This window comes from Giraffa tippelskirchi, chromosome 12, assembly GCF_054371585.1.
Source record: "Giraffa tippelskirchi isolate mGirTip1 chromosome 12, T2T-mGirTip1v1.2.pri, whole genome shotgun sequence".
NCBI classification, from domain to species: domain Eukaryota; kingdom Metazoa; phylum Chordata; class Mammalia; order Artiodactyla; family Giraffidae; genus Giraffa; species Giraffa tippelskirchi.
This window is the reverse complement of record NC_137286.1, coordinates 141150187-141173499: the sequence shown is the minus strand read 5'-3', so window position 1 is coordinate 141173499 and position 23313 is coordinate 141150187. Positions and strand designations below refer to the sequence as shown.

General features: G+C 39.5%; 1 protein-coding gene across 1 annotated transcript in view; it reads left to right on the top strand.

Moving 5' to 3' along the window:
• NALCN (sodium leak channel, non-selective) overlaps positions 1 to 23313 on the top strand; it is a 279073-nt gene that overhangs the window by 16332 nt on the left and 239428 nt on the right. The window contains exons 2-6 of the mRNA XM_081546675.1: positions 3500 to 3646; positions 7389 to 7571; positions 15266 to 15349; positions 16621 to 16760; positions 16845 to 16973. Of these exons, the coding sequence (XP_081402801.1) occupies positions 3539 to 3646; positions 7389 to 7571; positions 15266 to 15349; positions 16621 to 16760; positions 16845 to 16973 (644 nt within the window). The 5' untranslated portion in view covers positions 3500 to 3538. The remainder of the gene's footprint in view (positions 1 to 3499; positions 3647 to 7388; positions 7572 to 15265; positions 15350 to 16620; positions 16761 to 16844; positions 16974 to 23313) is intronic.

Sequence of the window (23313 nt, the reverse complement as noted above, 5' to 3'; positions counted from 1 at the left end):
CAGGCAGTCAGGCAAGAAAAGGAAATTTATTACAGGAAAACGAGAGGGTGACTGGCCCTTAAGGAGAACCAGCATCTTCCCTTTCTGACAGAGTCTTTCTTATACCTCGCCAATGAAAAATTCTCTGAAGGGGTGGTTAATTTTTAGCCTGTAGTTGAGTCCTGTGGTCACGTAGCCGAAGGTCTGGAATTTGGTGATCTCATAGCTTTGAGAAGGTAGACGGCAGTGAGAAAACAGAATGTCGTTTGGGCAATTTGGTCAGTCTCAAGGATCACTGTGATTTTATTCTTTGTTTGTGAGGGCAACATAATGAGCCGTCTTAACAATGAGACCCCATGTAGACCCTATCAAAAATATTATGACTCTGGATATAAATACATTTTGTTGCGTTTTAATGTATGTGTGGATTTACTAGGATTTCTTGGGCACTTTTGTGTTCGTAAAGCAAAGGGTGAAAGTGGTTTGATACCTACTGTCGTTCATCAATGGTGCATTGTCTTGGTGGCTTAAATGTACCCATCATGGAGATTTTTAAAAAATAAAATTCCGGATGTCTACTTCTCCATGATAACAAATCCTTAGTCAAAAGTGTGTTTTGCTCCAGATGGGGTATTGGTAAGACAAGGTACATAGAATTAACGTGTGAGGATGTTGCATTTATATATCAAGTAATTTTCAGGCCTTAACTATGGCCCGATCAGAAGAGAAATAAATGGCCTTCCACTGGCCCAGTGGAAAGGTATTATGATACATTTTTTCTTATATCATCTTGGAACAACATTGTAAAATCGCTCTTTGTTTCCTCCTTTGCATATTGTTATCTTTAAGGATTTCTAAAAGATTCTGTATCCAGTTTTGGGGTACATAGGAGACTGTCATTCAAGAAGCATCCCAAATTGAGGCCACCAAATGCCCCCCCGCCCCGTAAATCAGAGAACAAGCATCATTTGAATATTCTGCATATATTTACATATCTGTGTCAAGAGTCCTTAACTCTAATTATGTAAAATAAAATTAATTAGTGCAGCCTCCTGTAAAACCCATATTCAAATCCAACATTCAGGACAAGGCAGCCTGGAAACACCTACCACACCTTAAAGGCAATTAGCTTGATTTCTTCCGGGAATAGGAGGGTCAGGCAGATGCACCTACCTTGGTGCATCGAGGGGAACAGACACAGAGGTAGGTGCTTGAACACAGGGAATCAGATCCCAGGTGATTGGTCCTGAGCTTCTGTGTTCTCTTTCCTAGTGAAAACTGCATGTATTTACACATACTGCACTTTCTTGTTCTTCTCGCGTTCCCGAGAGCATTGAGTGGCACTCGCTGTCCTTGGTGAGCTTCTTTCTCCAGCCCCAGGGAGAGCAGAGAGCACGCCAGTGCATCTTCCTCGTGATAGAACTACTGCATTTCTCCTGACTGAGCATCGTCATGGGTGTGCACTGCCTGAAGGACCTTTACCCTCCCTTACCTGCCTTTAGAAGCTCTCCTAATTGTAGTGCAACACCAGCTTTGTCTATTACGAACACCTTAGACTCTATAGTTAGAATTTCTTTTAATTCTCAGACTTGCTTGGAGGCCTGAGTTGCTGTGTCAAGACTGGATTTTCTCATGCTTGCATAAAAAAGACAAGAGGTGGGACTTCCCCGATGATCCAGTGGTAAAAATTCTGTCTTCCAATGTAGGGGATGTGGGTTTGATCCCTGCTTGGGGAACTAAGATCCCACGTGTGTGTGTGTGTGTGTGTGTGTGTGTGCTCAGTCATGTCTGACTCTTTGTGACCCCAAGTAGCCCACCAGGCTCCTCTGTCTATGGAATTTTCCAGGCAAGATACTGCAGTGGGTTGTCATGCCCTTCTCCAGGAGATCTTCCTGACTCAGGGATCTCACCAGCATCTCTTACATCTCCTGCATTGGCAGGCGGAATCTTTACAACTAGCACCACCTGGGAAGCCCCCAGGATCCCACATGCCCAAGGGCAACTAAGCTGGCACTCCACAACCCGAGAGCCCCATGCCCTGCAACTAGAGAAAGCCCTCATACCATAGTGAACAGCCTGTATGCCTCAACGAAGAGCCATCACACAGCCAAAAAAAAACCACACAAGCCGTTTCCTTTCTTCCACCAGTTGTGAAGCTTAATTAAAATATCATTGCTAAGCGCTCAAAACACAGTGCATATCCAGAAACTGTTAGCCCTTCTCCTTCTGTTAAGACTCAGTCCAGGTGTCAGTCAAAGGAGAAGTCTCTCTGTGGATGCAGGGATAACAGACACCTGCTTTGGCAGTATGTCCTCCCAGGTCATTGCACTTCCAGTTGCTGTTTGTGTCCTGAGGGCCCAGCATGTAGCTGCTGGATTGTGGACAGTGGTAATAAAGGCTAAAGGGAGGTGAAGCGGAGAGCATGGTGGCGATGACAGAATTGTGGAAATTTAAGTGGCAAGCTGGGCATTTCATCATGTTCTCCTTCAGTGTGGTTTGGCTTCACCTCTGAGTAGCTAGAAGAATTGATATAGTCCCATGATTCATTAAAGGAAAGGAGACTTCACTTAGATTCTCCCATTCTCTCTGGTTCCCATCCTCTATGGCAAGGACAGAATTGGGAGATCAACTTGGGTCTGTCGCAGCGCTGGAAATAAATGTGAGTGTCACGTTAAATTAATCCCAGAGGAAAATTTTGAGAATTGTGAGTATTGGGCAGCTGTGCTGTGGTACAGACATAGCTCTAGGTATATGAACATAGACCTCAAAAAGTTTCCTATTAATATAGGAACCCTAAGAGGCAAAGCTATTTTACCCTGTTAATCTTGACCAGTGCTCCCTAAACTACCACACAAACTGTTTATGACATGCACAGGATGATCTGTTGGGCTGAGAGAAAAATATTCAAGCTTTTTTAAAATTAATTTTGATCTCATTCTTTAAACATTTATTGGTCACTCAGTTGTGTCCAACTCTTTGTGACCCCATGGACTGTAGCCCACCAGGCTCCTCTGTCCATGGGATTTTTCAGGCAAGAATACTGGTGTGGGTTGCCATTTCCTCCTCCGGGGGATCTTCCCGACCCAGGGATCAAACCCAGGTCTCCTGAATTGCAGGCAGATTCTTTACCTGCTAGCCACCAGGGAAGCCCCTTTAACATTTCTAGTTACATGTATTTATTATATACAGTAAATGGAACTTGAGTATAATTGACAAACTTGCCAGGTAGCGCTAGTGGTCAAGAATCCACCTGTTAATGCAGGAGACATAAGAGACACAGGTTTGATCCCTGGGTCAGGAAGATCCCTTGGAGTAAGGCATGGAAACCCATTCCATTATTCTTGCCTGGAGAATCCCATAGAAAGAGAAGCCTAGTGGGCCACAGTCTATGGGACTGCAAAGAGTCATACACAACTGAGCGACTTAGCATGCATGCATGCAGGCTTGCATGGGGACTCCGTTTTTGTGATCAGAGTAAGGATGATTTGGGGACTAACCAACTCTATCTTTCTTCTCTTAGACTGTGGTTTTGAACTTGCTTCCCAGAGCTAACTCCAGCATGCTCAAACGGAAGCAAAGCTCCAGGGTGGAGGCCCAGCCGGTTACCGACTTTGGTCCCGATGAATCTCTGTCGGACAACGCAGACATCCTCTGGATTAACAAGCCAGTGAGTTTCTTTTTTTAAAAAGAATAGAGAGGCACATGCTGATATGAAGCCGCTTTGATTCATTTAATTCAGAAGCTTCTGTACCTGTGATTTGAAATGTCTGCACGGCAGTAGAATGTGGGTGAGTCTTGGAGTCTGGGAGATGGGAACGATTCCGATGACAATGAGATGCCATGTGAGTGACTCACAGAGGGGCGTCAGAGGCGGCTCCCCGACCTGCCCCCTGTGCATGTCCTCCTCGGAGTCACAGAATGTGGAGTTCACGCTCCTTCTCCCGCCGGCCCAAAGCTGGAGACCGAGATGAGGGACCTCTTCACTTATCCTCACCACGCAGGAGCCCGAGGAGATGATCAGATGTTAGGAATTCAAGGTCTCCTTCTGAGTTGCAAGTAAAGGTTAATGAGATAGTGGGTAGTGTCTGTGAAGAACTTTGTCACCTTCTCTGCCTAGTTAAGCTGATGAGAACTTGAGGTGAAGCCCGGCTACACCAAGTGTCACTGTACCCGAGGAGACAGTCTAGCGGCCGGAGCTGGGGCTGAAGGCATCGTTGCAGAACTGGGAAGCTCAGCTTCCAACAGTCCTGTTGTTGTTCAGTGGCTCAGTCGTGTCTGACTCTTTGTGACCCCATAGACTGCAGCACGCCAGGCTTCCCTGTCCTTCACCATCTCCCGGAGTTTACTCAAACTCATATCCATTGAGTCACTGATGCCATCCAACCATCTCATCCTCTGTCACCCGCCCCCTTCTCCTCCTGCCCTCAATCTTTCCAGCATCAGGGTCTTTTCTAGTGAGTCAGATCTTCGCATCAGGTGGCCAAAGTATGGGAGCTTCAGCTTCAGCATCAGTCCCTCCAGTTAATATTCAGGGTTGATTTCCTTTAGGATGGACTGGTTTGGTCTCCTGCACTTGATTGACTCCCTTATCAAACTCAATAGCAGGAGCTGGAATCAGGAAATGAACTGCTACTCTCACGCTGCTTGTCTTTCCCTTGACCTTGACTGTAATACAGATGATCAGCCTTGGTCCCCTCTGTCCTCTCCCTTCTTATCTGCTCTCCAGACCGATTCTCAGCTGCTCACATTTCTTTCCACATTCCTGTGTCTGTTCACATAGCCCTCTGCTTAACAATCTTTGAAACATCCCTGTTACCTGCATTGAAAATTAAAAAAAAAAAAATTTGTTTGTATTACATGCAAAGCCTTTTATATAGTTGCTCTAACTTGTCCAGAAGCTATCTTTTCCTGCATCTACACACTGTCCACTTATTGGTGGCTTCCTGCTCCTCTGCGGTGTCTGGCCAGTTCACATTATTTCCTTCGCCCAGAGATGCTTTCCCAGCAACGGGCTTCCCGGGTGGCTCAGTGGTAATGAATCCACCTGCAGTGCAGGAGCCCCAGGAGATGCAGGTTTGATCCCTGGGTTGGGAAGATCCCCTGGAGGAGGGCATGGCAACCCACTCCAGTATTCTTGCCTGGAGAATCCCATGGACAGAGAAGCCTGGCGGGCTGTAGTCAATAGGGTCGCAAAGAGTTGGATACGACTGAAGTGATTCAGCACTCACACACAGATGAGTCCAGGCCTCCTCACCCATGTCACCCCTGCCCCCATCTGCCCTGAAAGTTTCCTGCTTTGACCCTCCCCCACCACCAATGGAATGAACCTATTCTCTTTCCACTTATCCTACTTTAGATGTAGATGTAAGTAAAAACTGATTTCTGTATAAATATATGTTAAGCATATTAGACTGAAATAGGCATAATATCACTCATTAGTGATGAGTTAGAACTGTGTTGTTTCCATTGGTGTGTCTTCAGAGCCCAGTGTGATTTCCAGCATATAGTAGGTCTTTCCCATTCATGTTTAGGGAATTTGAATGAAATAGACAATAAAGCAGTCACTTTTTCTTAGCGTCCGCCAGTACAGAGCTTTCTGAGACCTTCTGAAGAAGGTAGTTTTACAGATGTAGGCTCGGAAGGCTAACTAGAATGATTAATGCTTTATGAGAATTCATTCTTTAAATTCATGATGGTTTTGTGGGAGAACTCATCTTTTGAGGCTCTTTTGTGTAATTAGATCCTTTGTATTAGAGACCCAGATGGGGCTAAATTTACATGTGGTGTTTATTGAAGCACTTCTTAATTGGCATAAAAAGTACATCAACTTTTAATGTTAATCATCAGTGACTTATATGGTATGGAAATTAGTGGCATTATGTCTTCATGCAAATATTACAACTGTCAGGTTAATATTATAACCCACTCACCAGCCTACAAGTGTCTGAGTCTCCTCAAAGTTCTGACAGCCTTTTCTGTTTTTCATCTTGGGTGGTAGTTAGCTTGTATGGCTTCAGAACCCATCGACTATGAAACTGAAACAGCTTTTTTTTTCTCAGAGAGTATATTAAACGATTAATATGACTGCATATATTTTATATATATATATAGGCTAGTCAATAGATAACACATTGAAATTATGTTTAGGAATTGCATACTGATTTGTTAGGAATATTAATTTTGTGGGTTTAACATGCAAATGCGTTACTATTTTTTATCCTAGCTATTAGTTTTCATAAGAAGATATTATATGAATGATTTATGTCCTACACTTATACACATGTATACACACACAGAAACATCTTTAACTTTTTAATTCCTTCTTCTTTATGTTAGGGTTAAGGAAAGACCTCAAACAGAAAGTGCACTGCCAGCATTGCACAAAAATGTATTTTTTGGCATTTTTGGGAGAGATATCTGGGCTAAAGTTGTATGAAACGTGTTCTCCAAAATAAAGAGGAAGGTTCATTTATTATTAACTTTTGGAAATATAGGATGAGAGCAGGTTTTAAAATATATTTTCATACACACATGTTAGCATAAGATATAATAGAATGGAAGCCCTACATATGGGAAGTGTTATATATCAGTTAACTTTAAGAAGCATCTGGGGTCTACTGGGATGAGCCTATGTGCTAGATTCCAGGGAAGATACGATAAATATAGCCTCGGCGTCTAGGTGCTCACAGTACATAAAAAGTATGAAAGCAATAGCATATCAGTTTTCTACATATTTTCATTGAATGAGGCTCTATTGTGTCCCTTATGTCCCAGTAAGTATCAGGGGCTTTGGGGTAGTGTGACCTGGTTCACCTTGAGGTGAGGTTTTATTAATGCAGGACCACAGACAAGCTCCTTAACCTTCCTGAGTCTTAGTGCTCCCATGTGGAAATTAGGCTGCTTTGAGAATTAAATGATGTAAAATATATTGAAAATATTTAGCACATTATCAGTATTTAGTATGTTAGTTTTGTTCTTCCTTTCCTCCCTAGGTAACCCAAGTGTTAGTTGCTTAGTCATGTCCAACTCTTTGCAACCCCATCGTCTGTAGCTTGCCAGGCTCCTCTGTCCATGGAATTCTCCAGGCAAGAATACTGGAGTGATAGCCATTCCCTTCTCTAGGGGAATCTTCCCAACCCAGGGATCGAACCCAGGTCTCCTGCACTGCAAGCGTTTCTTTACCATCTGAGCCCCCAAGGAAGGCCCCCTTTTCTCCCTAGTGGTGAAATATTGGGTTGGCCAAGAAGTTTGTTCAAGGTTTTCTATAAGATGTTACAGAAAACCCAAATGAACTTGTTGGCCAGCCCAATATTTCCAACTCAGTATTACGTTTTCCAAATAGTGTGATTCATAACACAGGTTTTGGATGTTTCATGGCATCAGATAGTAACTCTGGGCCATCTCCACAGTGGGTTCACTCTCTGCTGCGCATCTGTGCCATCATCAGCGTCATCTCTGTCTGTATGAACACGCCCATGACCTTCGAACACTACCCTCCTCTGCAGTACGTGACCTTTACCCTGGACACTCTGCTGATGTTTCTCTACACAGCAGAGATGATTGCCAAAATGCACATCCGGGGGATTGTTAAGGTGAGCGTTTCCATGTTATTTAAGCTCAAAACCAAAGCACACTGAATCCATTTGATGTTTTCATGTTAATTTCAGTCAAATAAAATATCTCTTTATTTTATCAATGTTGAAGTCCGTTTCAGAGGGTATAATTCCAGATATTGGTGAAAACATGATACATTTAAGAGTATTATAAAAGTGAAGTCAATCGTGTAAGGCATAAAGTCTTGGAATATCTGAGAAGCAGCTACGTGGCCCCACCTCCAGCTTTCTGAAGGCCAGAGGAGGATCTTTCATGCCGCCTACAGAGTGATCATGCCACCTAACCCAAGGAGGCACCTGTTGATTTATGGAATGCAGAATAAGCATTATGTGAAAAATTTGCAGTGCGATGATAATCAGCAGAATCTCATTTGCCTGGGGCATACTAAAGATGTAAAGAGGTAAAAAGAGAGACTTGAAATGGAAAGGAATTCCAAGACTGTAAGACAAGAATGTGTAGCATGAAATTGGTGCCATTGCGAGACAATAAATAAAGAAAGAAAAGAAAAAGGAAAAGAAAAAATAAATAAGAAAAGGAGGGAAATTGCTATCCTAGGGTATCTCATCCTCCTGTGACACTAACCTTTATAGAGGTTAAATGGAAATCCCAAACGAACTTTTTGGCCAGCCCAGTAATCCTATCTCAGTATTATAGATGATGCTGTCTCTAAAGTATTTTGATGGTTTAGTCGCTAAGTCATGTCTGACTCTTGTGACCCCATGGACTGTAGCCTTCCAGGCTCGTCTGTCCATGGGATTCTCCAGGCAAGAATACTGGAGTGGGTTGCTGTTTCCTTCTCCAAAAAGTATTTTAAACTGTGCTATTTAGAGAGACAGTGGAATAATGAAACAGCAGAATGGGTATTAGGGTTTAACAAATGCAAGTTTTGACTCAAATCCTAGCCTTTTCATTTACTGGCTGTATAAACATCTCAAGGGAAGTAATTGTGATGGAGAAGAGCCTTATTTTGTATAACATTTTTGAGAATTTAATGAGCTAATGCTTAAGATGTATTTATTGGGTCAACTTCATTGCTTCTTTTTACACATAATTCATTGTATGCTGTCTTTAAAAGAGAGAGATCACAATCAATGCACTACTCTCTTCATTTTTAACTTTTAAACATTTTATTAAGGAAATTTTCAAATTTACATGAAAGTAGAGATTGTAGTTGGAATGAATACCTATAACTCAACATCAGTAGTTATCAGTACTTGTCCAGTTCTATTTCTTTTTAAGACAACTCTGAGAAATCAGATTATTTTAGAAACAACTTACGCATTGCCGACTGATAAAATCTTTTTTCTAAATATTGCATTGGGCACAGTTAACAATAATTTCTTACTGTAGGCCAATACCCAATCCATATTCATGATGCCCCACTTGTCATGAGTATTTTCTTTTAGAGTTAGCTTCTTTGAGTCATGACTCAAAAAAGCTGCACAAGGTGTATTTTTTTTGGGGTTGAAGTTTGAATATTTTATCACATTAAGGGATTAAACATAAATTTCAACTTTTGAGAGTTGTATCATGAACAGCTTTTACATTTTATTGAATGATTATTTTTCCCCTTGACTCATAATAGTGTGGCTTTCCTAGTAATCAAACCATCCTTACATTCCCATAAAAAACCTGGCTGGGTCATAACACAGTTTTGTTCTGTTTTAATGAACTATTTCATTATATTTGTTATTACTTTTCTTATTTAAATTTTGTTTAATCTCTATCAGGTTTGATATTAGCTATTCAGTGTATATGTATGCTGTGTATATGTACTTCTGTGCTCTAAAATAATCTGAGTAATCTTGAAATTGTTTTAGCTTGAAACTTTTGGTAGAAATCTCCTGTGAAACCATTTGATCCTAGTGCTTTTCTGATGGGACTCCCTTTCCTTCAATTGGTTTGTTTAAACTTGCTTGATTTTTACTTGATGAAATAAATTTTTTTAAAGAAATTGCCCACTATTAACTTTAACTTGTTAATAGTGACTGTTTACAATGTACTGATTTACAACTAAAATATTTGTACAGCTTCTTTCAAAAGTGAAAATTTGTGAAGAAAAGTGTAACCTGATGTTTAAAATAGAACATGATTTACTCATATATTTTATTTGGGTTGATAGATTCAAATCCTGTGTCCCTGGGAAGGCTAATCTTCAGGGAGAAAATAAGAAAGAGAAGGTAGTGATGCACTTAACACTTACCAGTTGTTAAGTAGATAAAGAATGCCAGCACAAGATTTAGCCTCCAAGAACTGTGGAGCCATATGCACACCCTACCTTCTTTCAGGATTTATGGACAATGGTAGTGTTTCCATTGCACACATGCAGATACACAGTAGTGGTTCTTCTAGTTACACAGTGATTGGGGCAAGTATTTTTGCAAATGTGCATAGTGAACATTTGTATGGTGAGAATTCAGATAGTGAGAGATCAGTATTTTGTGGAAAATGCTCTAATAGTAGTCTGAAAAGGTTATGGGGGAACGGGGCACCAAAAAATAGTGACAAAATCTGTTGAGGCTGCCCGGAGAAGTCTTGAAGAAAGAGAATGTTGAAGTCTTGTCTTGAAGGATAAGGCGGTGTGGGCTATGGCAGGGGTGATGGGGAGGAGAGTAAAGGATTTCACAGAGTGGAAAGCAATGCTCTGAGACACACAGCCTTGGAACAGACTGGAGCCTTGGGGTGCTCTGCGTAGTCATAGTCAGGAGTAGCAGATGGCATGCCCAGGGAACAGCCGGGGAGGACCCTGGGAAGGGAGACCAGCTGCACCTCGGAGGACCTTGCAGCCTTGTGAGGAGCTCAGTCTTCCTTCTGTGGTCAGTTAAGAGGCATGGGGGATCAGAATCCGAGAGTGATGTGGTTTGATTTGTATTTGGGAAGTTCACAGTGGAGATCACAGGCTCCATGCACTGTAGGAGAAAGAAATTGAAGCACAGAGTCCTTCTGGCAAAAAATGTCCTTCAAAAGTTTCACTAGAGGAATGTATCTGTTTGAAGGATTTCTCATCTTTTATAACATTTCCCAAGCTTGACTATATCTGCCAATTAATTTTCACTCCCTGATCATTTGTTTCTAATTGCCTCCCCCACGAATTCCTGTTCTGAGAGGCACTGTAGCTCAGCCAAATCCCTATAGGCAAAAATAAGGCATTGGGGTGATATATGTTTGTGTTTTGTGAAGCCTTCCATGTAGTGCAGACTGTGAAGTCTTCAGACAATTCTCAGTTGTCTATTTTTCATCTGGCAACAGACCTGGCTAAAAAGTAGCATGCGTCCTCTGAGCATTGTTGAAGTAATAAATAATAATGCTAAGACACAGTGACAGATGGGCCCTGGGAATGCGGAACAATAAATCATGTGCTTATGAAACTACACCCATGCATATTGTTTTGTGACTGCAAACTGTATCCCTATGAATGTCTTCAGGTAAATGTGTTTGTTTTCTCTGCTTGTTAAATCCTTGCATGGCAATTTAAGTTCCTCTCTTATATCGTATAACTGATTGGCAGCCTCCAAGTGTTTACCTTTATAAAGATTGATAGACAGCTCTTGAATAACTCATCTCCTCAGGCACCAGCCTGCTGATTTCTGCCCATAACTCAAGCACTCTCTCCTCTTCATTTCTTGTTGATGCAACAAGCAAATTAAAACTTTTCTTTCCTATTGGGAGACATTACAGTTTCTCAAGTACCAATGGGCCTTGATGTGTGTTAAGTTGTGTTTCCATATTTTGGAAGCAGGGGGAAGGGACAGTTTATTATTTGCAAGTATTATAACTTGAACATGAATACAGTAGGATTTTAAAAGGATCTGGACATACTGATACATTGAATCGCAGCACCATTTAACTAGTTATGGTGAAGAGTCTTTGAAAATACAAACTGAAAAAGAGACAATGAGATAGACATATCAGACACAAAGTGCAATATGAGAAGTTGCTGTTGGTTGCATGATATACGAGCAAAAGCACTGATTAGAGTGGGCTGTGGTCAGACCAAAGTCTGGAGGAAAAAATTGGCATAGACTACAGGGAATTTTTCAGGAAGACAGAACGGCATGAAGGACAATGAATGCTAAAGGGGAAAAGGTTAAAAAAAAAAAAAGATGGGAAAAATCTGAGTGTTATTGGTCTTTGTATCCCAGATCACTATTACACAGCTCAAAGGTTTTTATAAATATTGAATGACTCCTGGAAACTAAAACCAAAAAATAGTGTGTAAAACTTCTGCTCGGTGGATTATTTCATGTTTTATACCAGGTTAGTTAAAAGAAGCTAGTTTTAATTGACCATTCCATGCAATCTAGAGTGGGGTGGTCTTGTTGGGACAGGCAGATACCACTCTGAATTTCTGGAACATTCAACGCAGAGAACATTCCAGATAATTCATCTCAAATGACTTCCTAATTCAGAAATAGTTTTCTGTATTATACAGTAGAAGTTTTTTTGCCAAACCACTTTTCATTTGGTCATTAGAAATTAGAATGTGCTTGCATTGTTGTTGTTCAGTGGCTAAGTCGTGTCTGAGTCTTTGCGACCTCATGGCCTGTAGCACACCAGGCTTCCCTGTCCTTCACTATCTCCCAGAGTTTGCTCAGATTCGTGCCCATTGAGTCAGTTGTGTGTTTGCATGCTTTTGTTTTATTTGGAATCCAACCAGAGCTTCTAAAATGACTTAAAATAATCCATCCTTTGATAGAGTTCAAAATATACTCTTAAGTCAGCTTTGCATCATCAATTTCCTTAACCTATAAATTTATATAGTAAATAAACAAAAATTCAGCCAACTCTGTTACTGATGACTTTACATCGTAAATTTGTGGGGCTTATATTTTTCAAATTTGACTTTATTCACACCAACTGAGTCATTTTTGTTAACGCTAAAATTTTCACCTTTTAAAAAAGTTAGCTTTGAAAAATCTTTTTTAAAAATGTAACACATGACTATTAGTCAAAAGGCATTTGTATGGATACTCTGGGAAAATTATGTCTCTTTTCCACCTTTGGCTCCTTGCCACTCTGTTCCCCTCCCTGGGAAATACCATTATTTATCCTCATTTTTTATACTTTAAATAACCCTCAATATAATGAGAAGCTCTCAGCTTGTATCTAATTGAATATAACTTGTTACTAAGGCAAATTATGAGCAACAGGAGGTTAACTGTAGTGATACTACTTGAAACATTTTTTAAATTTTAAAACAGGAATGAAATAATACTATTTGGGAAAAATCTTATATAAACTTATCTTATTTTGGTGCTTGCATACCCAATAATCTGTAATTATTAATGTTCTCTTTCTTGGCTAACATTTACTTTTAATTGTTCCTATTGTAAAATAGTTCTCTGCTGAGCCTCATAAAATTTCAGTGTTCATTTTGGGATTATTTTACCTTTTTAAAACAATCACAGTTATGCCTGGTTCTTAAAATGAAGATCAAGTGCTATTTTTTTCACTTTTTTGCTCAACATATAAGTAAAGAACATATTTGTTCAATAAAAGTTGATTTGAAAATATATACTTTAATTTTTCTGTATGCATGCATGCATGCTAAGTTGCTTCAGTTGTGTCCAACTTGTTGCAACCCTATGGACCATAGCCAGCCAGGCTCCTCTGTCCTGGGAATACTGGAGTGGATTGTAGTGCCCTCCTCCAGGAGATCTTCCTAACCCAGGAATCAAAACTGCATCTCTTATGTCTCCTACACTGGGAGATGGGTTCTTTACCACTAGTGCCACCTGAGAAGCCCATTTTTCTGATAACACTTATCAAAATATAATATATGTGCATTTTACATTTTTAAAAAAATAACTGAGAATATAAGTTACATAAGGGCAGGTGTTTTTGTTTTGTTCACTTCTGTATCACTAGTGCCTGAATGCTGCCTAGAGCATAAAAATGTTCTATATACTGAGTGAATGAATTAACAGATTTGTTCAATATATCAAACAAAACTTAAGGGAAATTCCAAAGTGCAACTTAAGCATTTATATTTTATTATCTTTTAGGATGGTAGTCAAAATTATACTCATTTTATATTGGTTATATTGTCTATATTTAGATTACAATTAATTCATATTTTAAGTTGCACAGTGTACAGGGCAAATATGATGTTTATGGTAGAAGATGCCTCATGAGATATTGAAGACAGCTATATTATCCCTTAATTATTTGCTCTATACTTAACATGCACATATGTGAATACATAACCAGTAGCATTTTATGATATAGTTTTTATCTTCTTAAGTTATGATCATATGATGATCATAACACTTAATTTATTAGGTCATTGTCCTGTTAGTCACCCAAACCCCAAATTTGCTTTTATAACTCTTTTGTAGGTCTTCCTGAATACGCACCAAGTCTGGTTGATTCTTGTGCCAGTGGTAAAATTACTTGTGCATTCATTTGAGAACTAGCATTGTTTTCTCTGAACTCTCCACAGAATTAATTTTCCCACCATGACTATAACTTTATTATAAATTAGTTGGCCTTATGTATAGTATTAGCTGGGTGTGTACATAGCTGTATATCTACACAAGATGTGTGTGTGTGTGTGTGTAGTTGGTGTGTATGTGTGTGTGTTTCACTCAGCATTATACATCCTCTTATATAAAGTACATGCTTACCCAGTGCTAACTAAGCTGGGCTTAAACTTCATATCTGAGTCATATAACTTTCATTAAGTGAATTATCATTCATTACCTTTAGATTTGCAAACAACAAATTATTTCTGGAAACCTCTCAAGGAAACTTTCTGACAACCTATTTGTTACTCCTGGTGGAAGGTTCTCAAAATTAGTTTATTTTCCTAAATATCCTGCAACATATTTTACTATTTTATTGAAAGTCTTGGTCTTCTGTTCCTCTTTTTATTTTCTAACTCAGAGCTGGTAATGATGTGACTGGATTCAGCACTGAGTTTCACGGATTACTACAGAACTAGTGACTTAATTGTGCGGTCCTGAGCAAGCAATTGAAGGCTTTCTTTCTAGTTGAAGGTTTACAGTTTCAGCCTCATGGGGTATACTGTTTTGTTATTTGAAAGGAAAATTCTTTCCTAAAAGTCCCGTTTTATAAACATTATGCATTCCAGTGTCAGAATAGACTCACTATTAAAATGAAAATGGCATGTCTTCTTTATCTTTCTTTTATACTTATAATCCCTGTTAAAGTCAATATATGTTTATTTTGAAAATGAAGGCACATTTCTTCATCTTCACTTCTAATTCAGTTCAAGGTGAATTACTGGTTAATTCTCTACTGATGATGGTTGTTCCCAGAGATTCAAAGTCCTTCACTGACCACTGTATGCTCTTGGTTCTTGTAGGAAGAGTTGGATTTAGGACCTGAGGTGCTTATTAAGTAGGATGATCTCTGGCTTCTTACATGGTAGAATCTATGTGGCTAAGAGTAAAAATAGTGATGTTTTCTCTTTGCTTGAACTTACAATTTTACATGCAAAGTTCTGCAGTTACTTGTGTTTTAGAAATTATTTTCCTCATATATAATGTCATTTAAAATGCTGAAAGACTTTCCTTTTGATAGTCTGTTCAGTTATGATACAAAAATTGTAGATAGCTTATACCAAATTAACACTTGATTATTCCCTCCACTGATGTTGTTTTGAAATTATTCATTTTGTCTGATAACACCATGTGAAATTTATTTTTAGGGGGATAGTTCCTACGTGAAAGATCGCTGGTGTGTTTTTGATGGATTTATGGTCTTTTGCCTTTGGGTTTCATTGGTGTTACAGGTAATTAAACACTTTTAACTTACAAGGGTATATTTTCCAAAATGGGCATTATTTTGCATTGAAAATCTAAATTTATATGTTAAAGAATATATGCGTGTGTGTGTGTGTGTGTGTGTGTGTGTGTGTGTATAATGTGATTGGGTCATTGTCTAGAAACACTTTCAATGTTTATTGATTTTTAAAAGCCTAACATTTTTATCATCGTCAGTCAGATGTTTGAATTATTCTTCACTCAGAAATAAAAATTAGTACCATACAAGATTATTTCTTATTAAACAGACATTAGAAATATATTCATTGAAATAAAGGGAAAGAACATGGAATGAGATTTCTGTATTTGTGGAATAAAATTTTGAATTTAAAAATCAAAAGTCCAGTCTTTTAAGTGACTGAATTCTCACTAAAAATAGCTAAAATAATATAAATACATTGGGATATATATTGGTTACCATAAATAGTGTATTGCAAATGGAAAATTCCTTACTTTAAGAAATGGGAAACATATATTAAAAAGGCCTGAAGGAGAGATTTTATTAAAAACAGTAGAATTCATTCCCAGGCACTCATTCAGGCTTGATTTTGTATTTAATTCAACTGAACTTATTATATTCTTCATTTAAAAAATTCAGAATAAAATAAATTCATCATCCATCCGAGAAACTCACCATGGTGCGTATTGATAAGCTGTTCTTATTTTTATAAAGCTCACTTCTCTAACAATTAATTTCATCCTGCATATTATATGTATTCTTTTCCATTTAGTAACCATTGTATGATTGATAAACATTTTCTAATTATCCTCTTGTCTCTGCTGGTAAGTGGAATTCTTTTTCATAGTATTTTTATTAACTCTTTCTCCATTAATCTATGTTCTAGATACTCGAAAAGTTCCACCAAAGACTATTAGTAGTGAGGAAACCTTGGCATACTTATTCCATTTTTTTAATAAAAAATGTGCCTGATGAATCATATAGGAAATGAACAAATACACTCATTCATGTATTTGATTCTCTTAAGAGAGCTATAGCTTCAAAATGTACTCCAAAGAAAGTTATTGTTGATGGATGATAATGTGGGGGCATAGCTCAGGGTACGTGTATGACATCCTGTGATGCTGTCTGTATACGTCTTCACTACAAGCAGTGCTGTGATGCCGTGTGATGTGATGCTGTTTGTGCTGTGTTGTGCTATGTGATGCTGTTTGTATATGTCCTGACTACATGCAATGCTGCCCGAAAGTCTGAGTTGTCCGTTCACCTCTGAATTTGCAGGTGTTTGAAATCGCTGACATAGTTGATCAGATGTCTCCTTGGGGCATGTTGCGGATCCCACGGCCACTAATTATGATCCGGGCATTCCGGATTTATTTCCGATTTGAGCTACCAAGGACCAGAATTACAAATATTTTAAAGTAAGCACTGCTTTTACATAAATTAAGGGGAAATGTTTATGACATTTTTCAGTAAGTTTTACCTAATTTATTTTTTCCTCCTAGGCGATCAGGAGAACAAATATGGAGTGTTTCCATTTTCCTCCTTTTCTTTCTACTTCTTTATGGCATTTTAGGAGTTCAGATGTTTGGGACATTTACTTATCACTGTGTAGTAAATGACACAAAACCAGGGTAAGTTTATCTACTAACTGCATTTTAACCTAGTGATTTACAAGGATGTTTCTGCAGTTTTCATGTGAAAAACCTGTGTCTCAATTGTTTTAAAAGTACTTGTGTGCTCTCCATGGCTGTGTTACAACTGAGCAACTAATACACACACATACATACAAAGATTTTATTTGTAAAAGCCCAATTTGGTAATACTCCAGGTTTCCATCAACAGGCAAATGGATTAACAACTATATCTATACGATGACTGTGAAAGTGTTAGTTGCTCAGTTATGTCCAACTCTTTGCAACCCCATGGACTGTACCCTACAAGGCTCCTCTGTCCGTGGAATTCTCCAGGCAAGAGTATTGAAATGGGTAGTCATTTCCTTTCCCAGGGGATCTTCCTGATCCAGGGATCAAACACAGGTCTCCTACATTGCAGGCAGATTCTTTACCGTCTGAGCCACTAGGGAAGCCCACTTATAGTAACTACTATTTAGCAATAAAAAAGTATGAGATACTGATATTCACAATATCTTGGGTGAATCTCAAGATAATTATGTTGAGTGAAGAACCTAGACGAAAAAATACACATTCTGTGATTTCATGTATGTAAAATTCTAGAAAATGCAAACTTATCCATGATAATGAAATCATTGTTTGCCTGGGCATAAGGGTTGGGGTAGGAAGATGAGACGATGAAGATGTGGTTCTGTGTATACGTCAAGATTTCTCAAGCTGTTCTTTTTATTAACATGTGCAATTTATTGTATGTCAAGTATTTGTTATTGTTGTTGTTACTGCAACTATTTAGAAATGTTTCAGCGTGGAGTAGAAATCTGATTTTCTTCATATAGCTTATCCCCACACTAGGTACTGTGTGTCATTACTCACAGTATTTAATGCTGCCTTTCTTATTTACTAGTTCCCTGTCTATATTTGGATCTGTAGCCATGATCTCTTCTGTGCTTGATTGCCCTATTTAGTGATCCCCTCATTAGTATCACACTCTGGACCCATTTAAATACTAATGTGTCTGTATGCACGAGGGTCGCCTTTACTGACCCCAGCCTCACAGAGGCTGAGGACTGTGTTTTCTACTTCTTATGGGCATGGAAACCCAAGCTCCTGGCTACTGAGTCCTTAGTGCTCATCGATGCCATCGTTAATCAACTCGCGTGTTTCTCTCGTTCTAGTTTTTACTTTCTTCTTACGTGTAGCTGTATTGGAATGTGTTTTTTACAAGCCCAGGTGTGTGTGTGTGCTCAGTCGCTCTACTGAAGTCATGGTTAATGATATATTATATTTATATGGATAAAAATATTATGACAGATTGATAAAGAAGCAGAAATGAAGAAAAGGACAGAGGACGAAAAGCAAGCTGCTAAATAAAAGCAACAAAGGAGAAATGGTTAAAAAAATAGACAAGCCACGTTAAAAGTGGAGAAAAGCAATGAATTAGTACAAGCACAGGATAGGAAAGGTGAAGGAAGTGGTGAGTAACGGTTGACTTGTGTGGGTGAGGGAAGAGATGCATAGAGGGAAACCTGTAGGTAGTTTTCTTTTTAAGTGCATGTGGGCTGCAGAATGTGTCTAGATTGTTCCATGAATGAATATGAAGGTGGAAAAAGATATCGTGTGGGCAGGAGACAATAGAGGAGAAGTGAGGGGAAGGAAAGCTTCTGGGTGAGGAAGCAGCTGTGTGCTAACAGCGGTGAATGCAGGAGCCTGGTTTAAAGGTCCCATTTTTGTTAAAAGCCAAGTTGAAAGGCAAGACTTCTCAAACGTGTTAACCCAGATAGAAGATAAGGCATCATACTGCAAACTTAACTTTGACACAGAGACTAGACTACAAATAGGGAAGATGGGTGTATTATCTGGACTCATGGCCCCTGAATCATTCAGCAAGTCCTCTCAGCCAGCTCCACGCTGTACTCAGGACTTTACTCAGAAATGAATGTCTGAAAAAAAAATGTTAAAAGACCTCTCATATGCTGACTCTTAGCTCCAGCTCATTACATTATCTTTAAAAAAAAAAGAGTGCACCATGAAGAATCTCATACATGTTGGCAGACTTTTTAGCTACTCTAGACATAACAGTGATGGGGAGATGTCTGCATTTTTCTCTTTCTTGGATTTGTATTATCAAATCTGTGCAGTCGCATTATGCACACACCCATGTATTTTGCCTTCTCTTTACGTGATTCTTCATTTACTGTTGGAGAAGAAGATATGTAACTGGCCACACGGATTTATGAGCAGTGTTACTCATAAAAACAATTTTCAGAAGTTGGATGACTTATTTCAAGGACCAACCATTTATGCCACTTTTTCTTTTGTATTTTCAGTTCGGTATTAACTGAATTTTAAAAGTCTCACTCACAAGAAGAAAATTTGTTGATACCATTTTACCATCAGTTCTAGCCCAGACATTTAATTTGCTTTATTTTTAGAGACTCAAACCACATCCAGAGTCAGAATAAATGCATACAAATCCCAATTGAAAAGAATTTTCCAACTTTTTGTGTCCTTGTGTTGCCTCTTAACTAGGACTTTCTCATAAACATCTCTGAGTCACAGACACTAAGCTCTACGGTATGATGCTATGCTTCCAGAGATCAGAGTTGCCAGGTGCTGTCACGACCTCATTTCTCTTCAGCGTTGTCTTTTAACAATTGTTCCATCTCTGCTTAATTGATTTGCACACACGGTAGCCAAATAACAGGACAGCTTTCAGGCAGAGATGTGTCTGTTCAGAGACCTGTATGTCCTAGGTTTCACGACTGACCTCTGGAATTGATTATGTTAATCTGTGAAGCAGACAGGGCAAATAAAGCAGGAACTCAGTACCTGCAGTTTTGCTTTTGAGTGGACCCGGTTTCTTGTAAAGCAGATAGATGGGCATCTCAGCTGTGTCCTCTGTAGCAGGAGTCCTCAACCTCCCAGATCTAATGCCTGATGATCTGACGCAGAGCTGATGCAGTAATAATAGAAATAAAGTGGGCCCAATAAAAGTAATGTGCTGGAATCATCCCCAAACCATCCCCCGACCCTGGTCCTTGGAAAAATTATCTTCCACAAAACTGGTCCCTGGTGCTGGAATGGTTGAGTACCACTTCATTTATAGCATTACTAGTAAAGCTTTAGCTTCTTCTCAAGTAATGAATGGTGACCTAAGGCAGTTCTGGAACAAATAATGGGATTTGACTAAGCAAGACAGTTCCTATCCTAAAGTGAGTTGAGAAGACCAGTAGCCTGTGGCGGAAACAGGTATTGCAAACTGCCAAATGTGATGGCAGAAATCCCCCTGAAGCTAAAAGAGGAACATGTAAGAAGGAGCTGCTAGGTGACATATAACAGATGAATATTTACCTGACATCTTATTATCATTCCTGAGAAAGGAGAGAAATTTATTCATGGCTTGGTATCAAATAATGACATCTCATCCCCAAGAATGAGATAATTAGAAAAGGTAAGGAAATGTAAATGTTAAGCATATAAAAGTTTACTGTGCAGAGAGCAAGATTCAACCAGGAGCTTGGGTTAACCTTTGTAATGACTGGACCATCCACTTTGAGACCAGAAGGTAGGGGACCACACATCACAGGCACCCTGGACTGTTCTGGTTCTTCCCTGCTGCTGCAGAGTAATTACGGATTACTTCCTTTGGCACTTAAGAAGAATCTCAGTTATGGACAGTTCATTTCATGGTTCCCCCATCCAGTGGGCTTCCCTGGTGGCTCAGACTGTAAAGAATCTGCCTTCAATGCAGGAAACCCGGGTTTGATCCGTGGGTCGGGAAGATTCCCCTGGAGAAGGCAATGGCAGCCCACTCCAGTATTTTTGCCTGGAGAATTCCATGGGCAGAGGAGTGTGGCAGGGCTACAGTCCATGGGGTCACAAAGACTTGAATACAACTGAGTGACTCACACAGATCCATCCTACTGGGCACTCTTGGTCTTCCCCGACGGCTTAGATGGTAAAGAGTCTGCCTGCAATACGGGAGACCCAGGTTCGATCCCTGAGTTGGGAAGATCCCCTGGAGAAGGAAATGGCACCCCACTCCAGTACTCTTGTCTGGAGAATCCCATGGGCAGAGGAGCAGTCCATGGGGTCGCAAAGAGTCAGGCACTACTGAACAACTTCACTTTCACTTTCCATCCAGTGGCAGCTTTTAGGACTTGGTGGTATTTTATAAAATATCACTAAGACCAGAGACGATATAAAGTTGGATTTGGGAGCAGTTTTCTATAATAGCCCAAGTAAAATTTAAGTATTCCTTTTAGAGTACTTAGAAAATAAGTGAATGGTTGTTTTATCAACTCTGTTCACAAAACAATGAGATTTTTTAAAAATGGAAAGGTCAGAAGAATTAGCGATAGAAACATAGTGGAACTTAAGAATATTAATTTTTAATTTCCATGGACTTTATCAAGAGAGGATTTTGTACACTATGTAAAATCATAAGTGCCTCAGATTCATGCAAAGGACTGTGAAGTCTTCTTGACTTATATTTAAACATTGTTTGAAAAGATGAGGAAAGGCTGCTCTGTTTAACTTACAGGATTCATGCTGAGGTGTCTGCCAAGTGGGAGGTATAAGAACAAGTTGGGATATTGGAAATATTTTCTTTACAATGTTTAAGAAATAAAAGTACTCTGATGATATATGTACAATAGATTTCTAACTAAATTAATAGCAATGGTTATGGAGCACCTATTATATTGCAGATATTTTGCTTATGTAACTGCTTTTCTAGGACAAATCTTATGTCTGCTGCCAATGCAGGAGACATAAGAGATGTGACTTTGATCCCTGAGTTGGGAAGATCCCCTGGAGGAGGGCATGGCAACCCACTCCAGTATTCTTGCCTGGAGAATCCTGTGGACAGAGGAACCTGGCGGGCTACAGTCCATGGGGTTATAAGAGTTAGACACGACTGAAGCGACTTAGCACTCATGCATGCAAGAATTTGAAAGGAGAATTGACTGACATGTGTGCTTAAAGTGATATCTTTCTGACACAACCAAGTGGTGATTTCCACAGTTAGAGCCTTTTCCTTGGAGTTTGCCTGTGGGTGTCCAAAGGACCAGCTTAAAATGTGGCAGTTATTTAAACATTCCCTGAGATGTGCAAATTTGCTCAGTTGCCACTAATGAAGAGCAGAATCCCGAAGCAATAAGCATACAATTTTGTTCTGACTGAGACAAAACTGGGCAATGTATTACCAGGCATGATGTGTGTGTGTGTGTGTGTGTGTGTGTGTGTGTGTGTGTCTGTAAAATTGTGTATGTCTTTGTAGGAATTTGTGTATATGCTCGTGTGTGCGCCTGGTGGCCTCAAGCAGCTGAGGGATTGTGCAGTTAGGCATCAGACTTTAGAGAAAACATGCTATATAAGGGGCAGGGAGCAGCAGAATGAATTTAAGAAGATATTGAAGAAAAGGAATGTGACCCAACACATCTGTCTCAATGTGGCCATAAGCAGAGGAGACTGAGACTGTCCTCAGGCTGGTCCCCATTTGGGAAACACCTAGAGACATTGATGTCGTGGGAAATGACTGTACTAAAATCAAGGCTTTATAAGACTTGTGGATTCTCTAGGCTAAACTTGGGCCCCTGCATGAGCCATGTCAGGTGTCTCAGCTCATTTTAAGGCCAGCCCACAGTGGGATTCCGTATTCACCATTCCAGTGGTTATCTGTGTTCACCACCAAGAAAGCCACTGCATATCTAAATCCTTCACATCAACTTAAATTCCAGTTTATCCTCCAGAAAGATGAAAAGGAGTTATATCACCAGTCATCTAAAAAAACCTCATATTATTTCTGGAGCTAAATCACTGCATAACCTCTCTCCTTCCAGTGTGATACCTTTAGTTCCTTCAGTCTCACCTTACTTATCTGATTTTCTATCTAAACTGCACATCTGACAACGCAGAAGAAGGCTGAGTGTCATTTCTGCGGCTCACGTGCAGTACTTTTGTACCATATGGAAAATGACGGTCATCATTAGCTGTTGCTTAGAAGCAGAGAAGTAACATTTGTGGCCACAGTAGGAGAAGGATTTGTGAATAACACAGAATCCCCAGACAAGTTGACATGCCTTGCAAATCTACAGGAAAATTCCTTCCTTTACTTTTCTGGGTCTTGGTCTTTTATGACAAAAACCATCATGGCAATAATGCTCTTATAAAGAGCTTCTGTGTGGACTTAGAGAACTTATGGTTACTGGAGGAGAACGATGCAGGGAACAGATAGTTAGGGAGTTTGGGATGGGTATGTGCACACTGCTATCAACATATTTTAAATTGATAACCAAAAATGTCCTACTATATAGCACAGGAAACTATTTAATGTCAT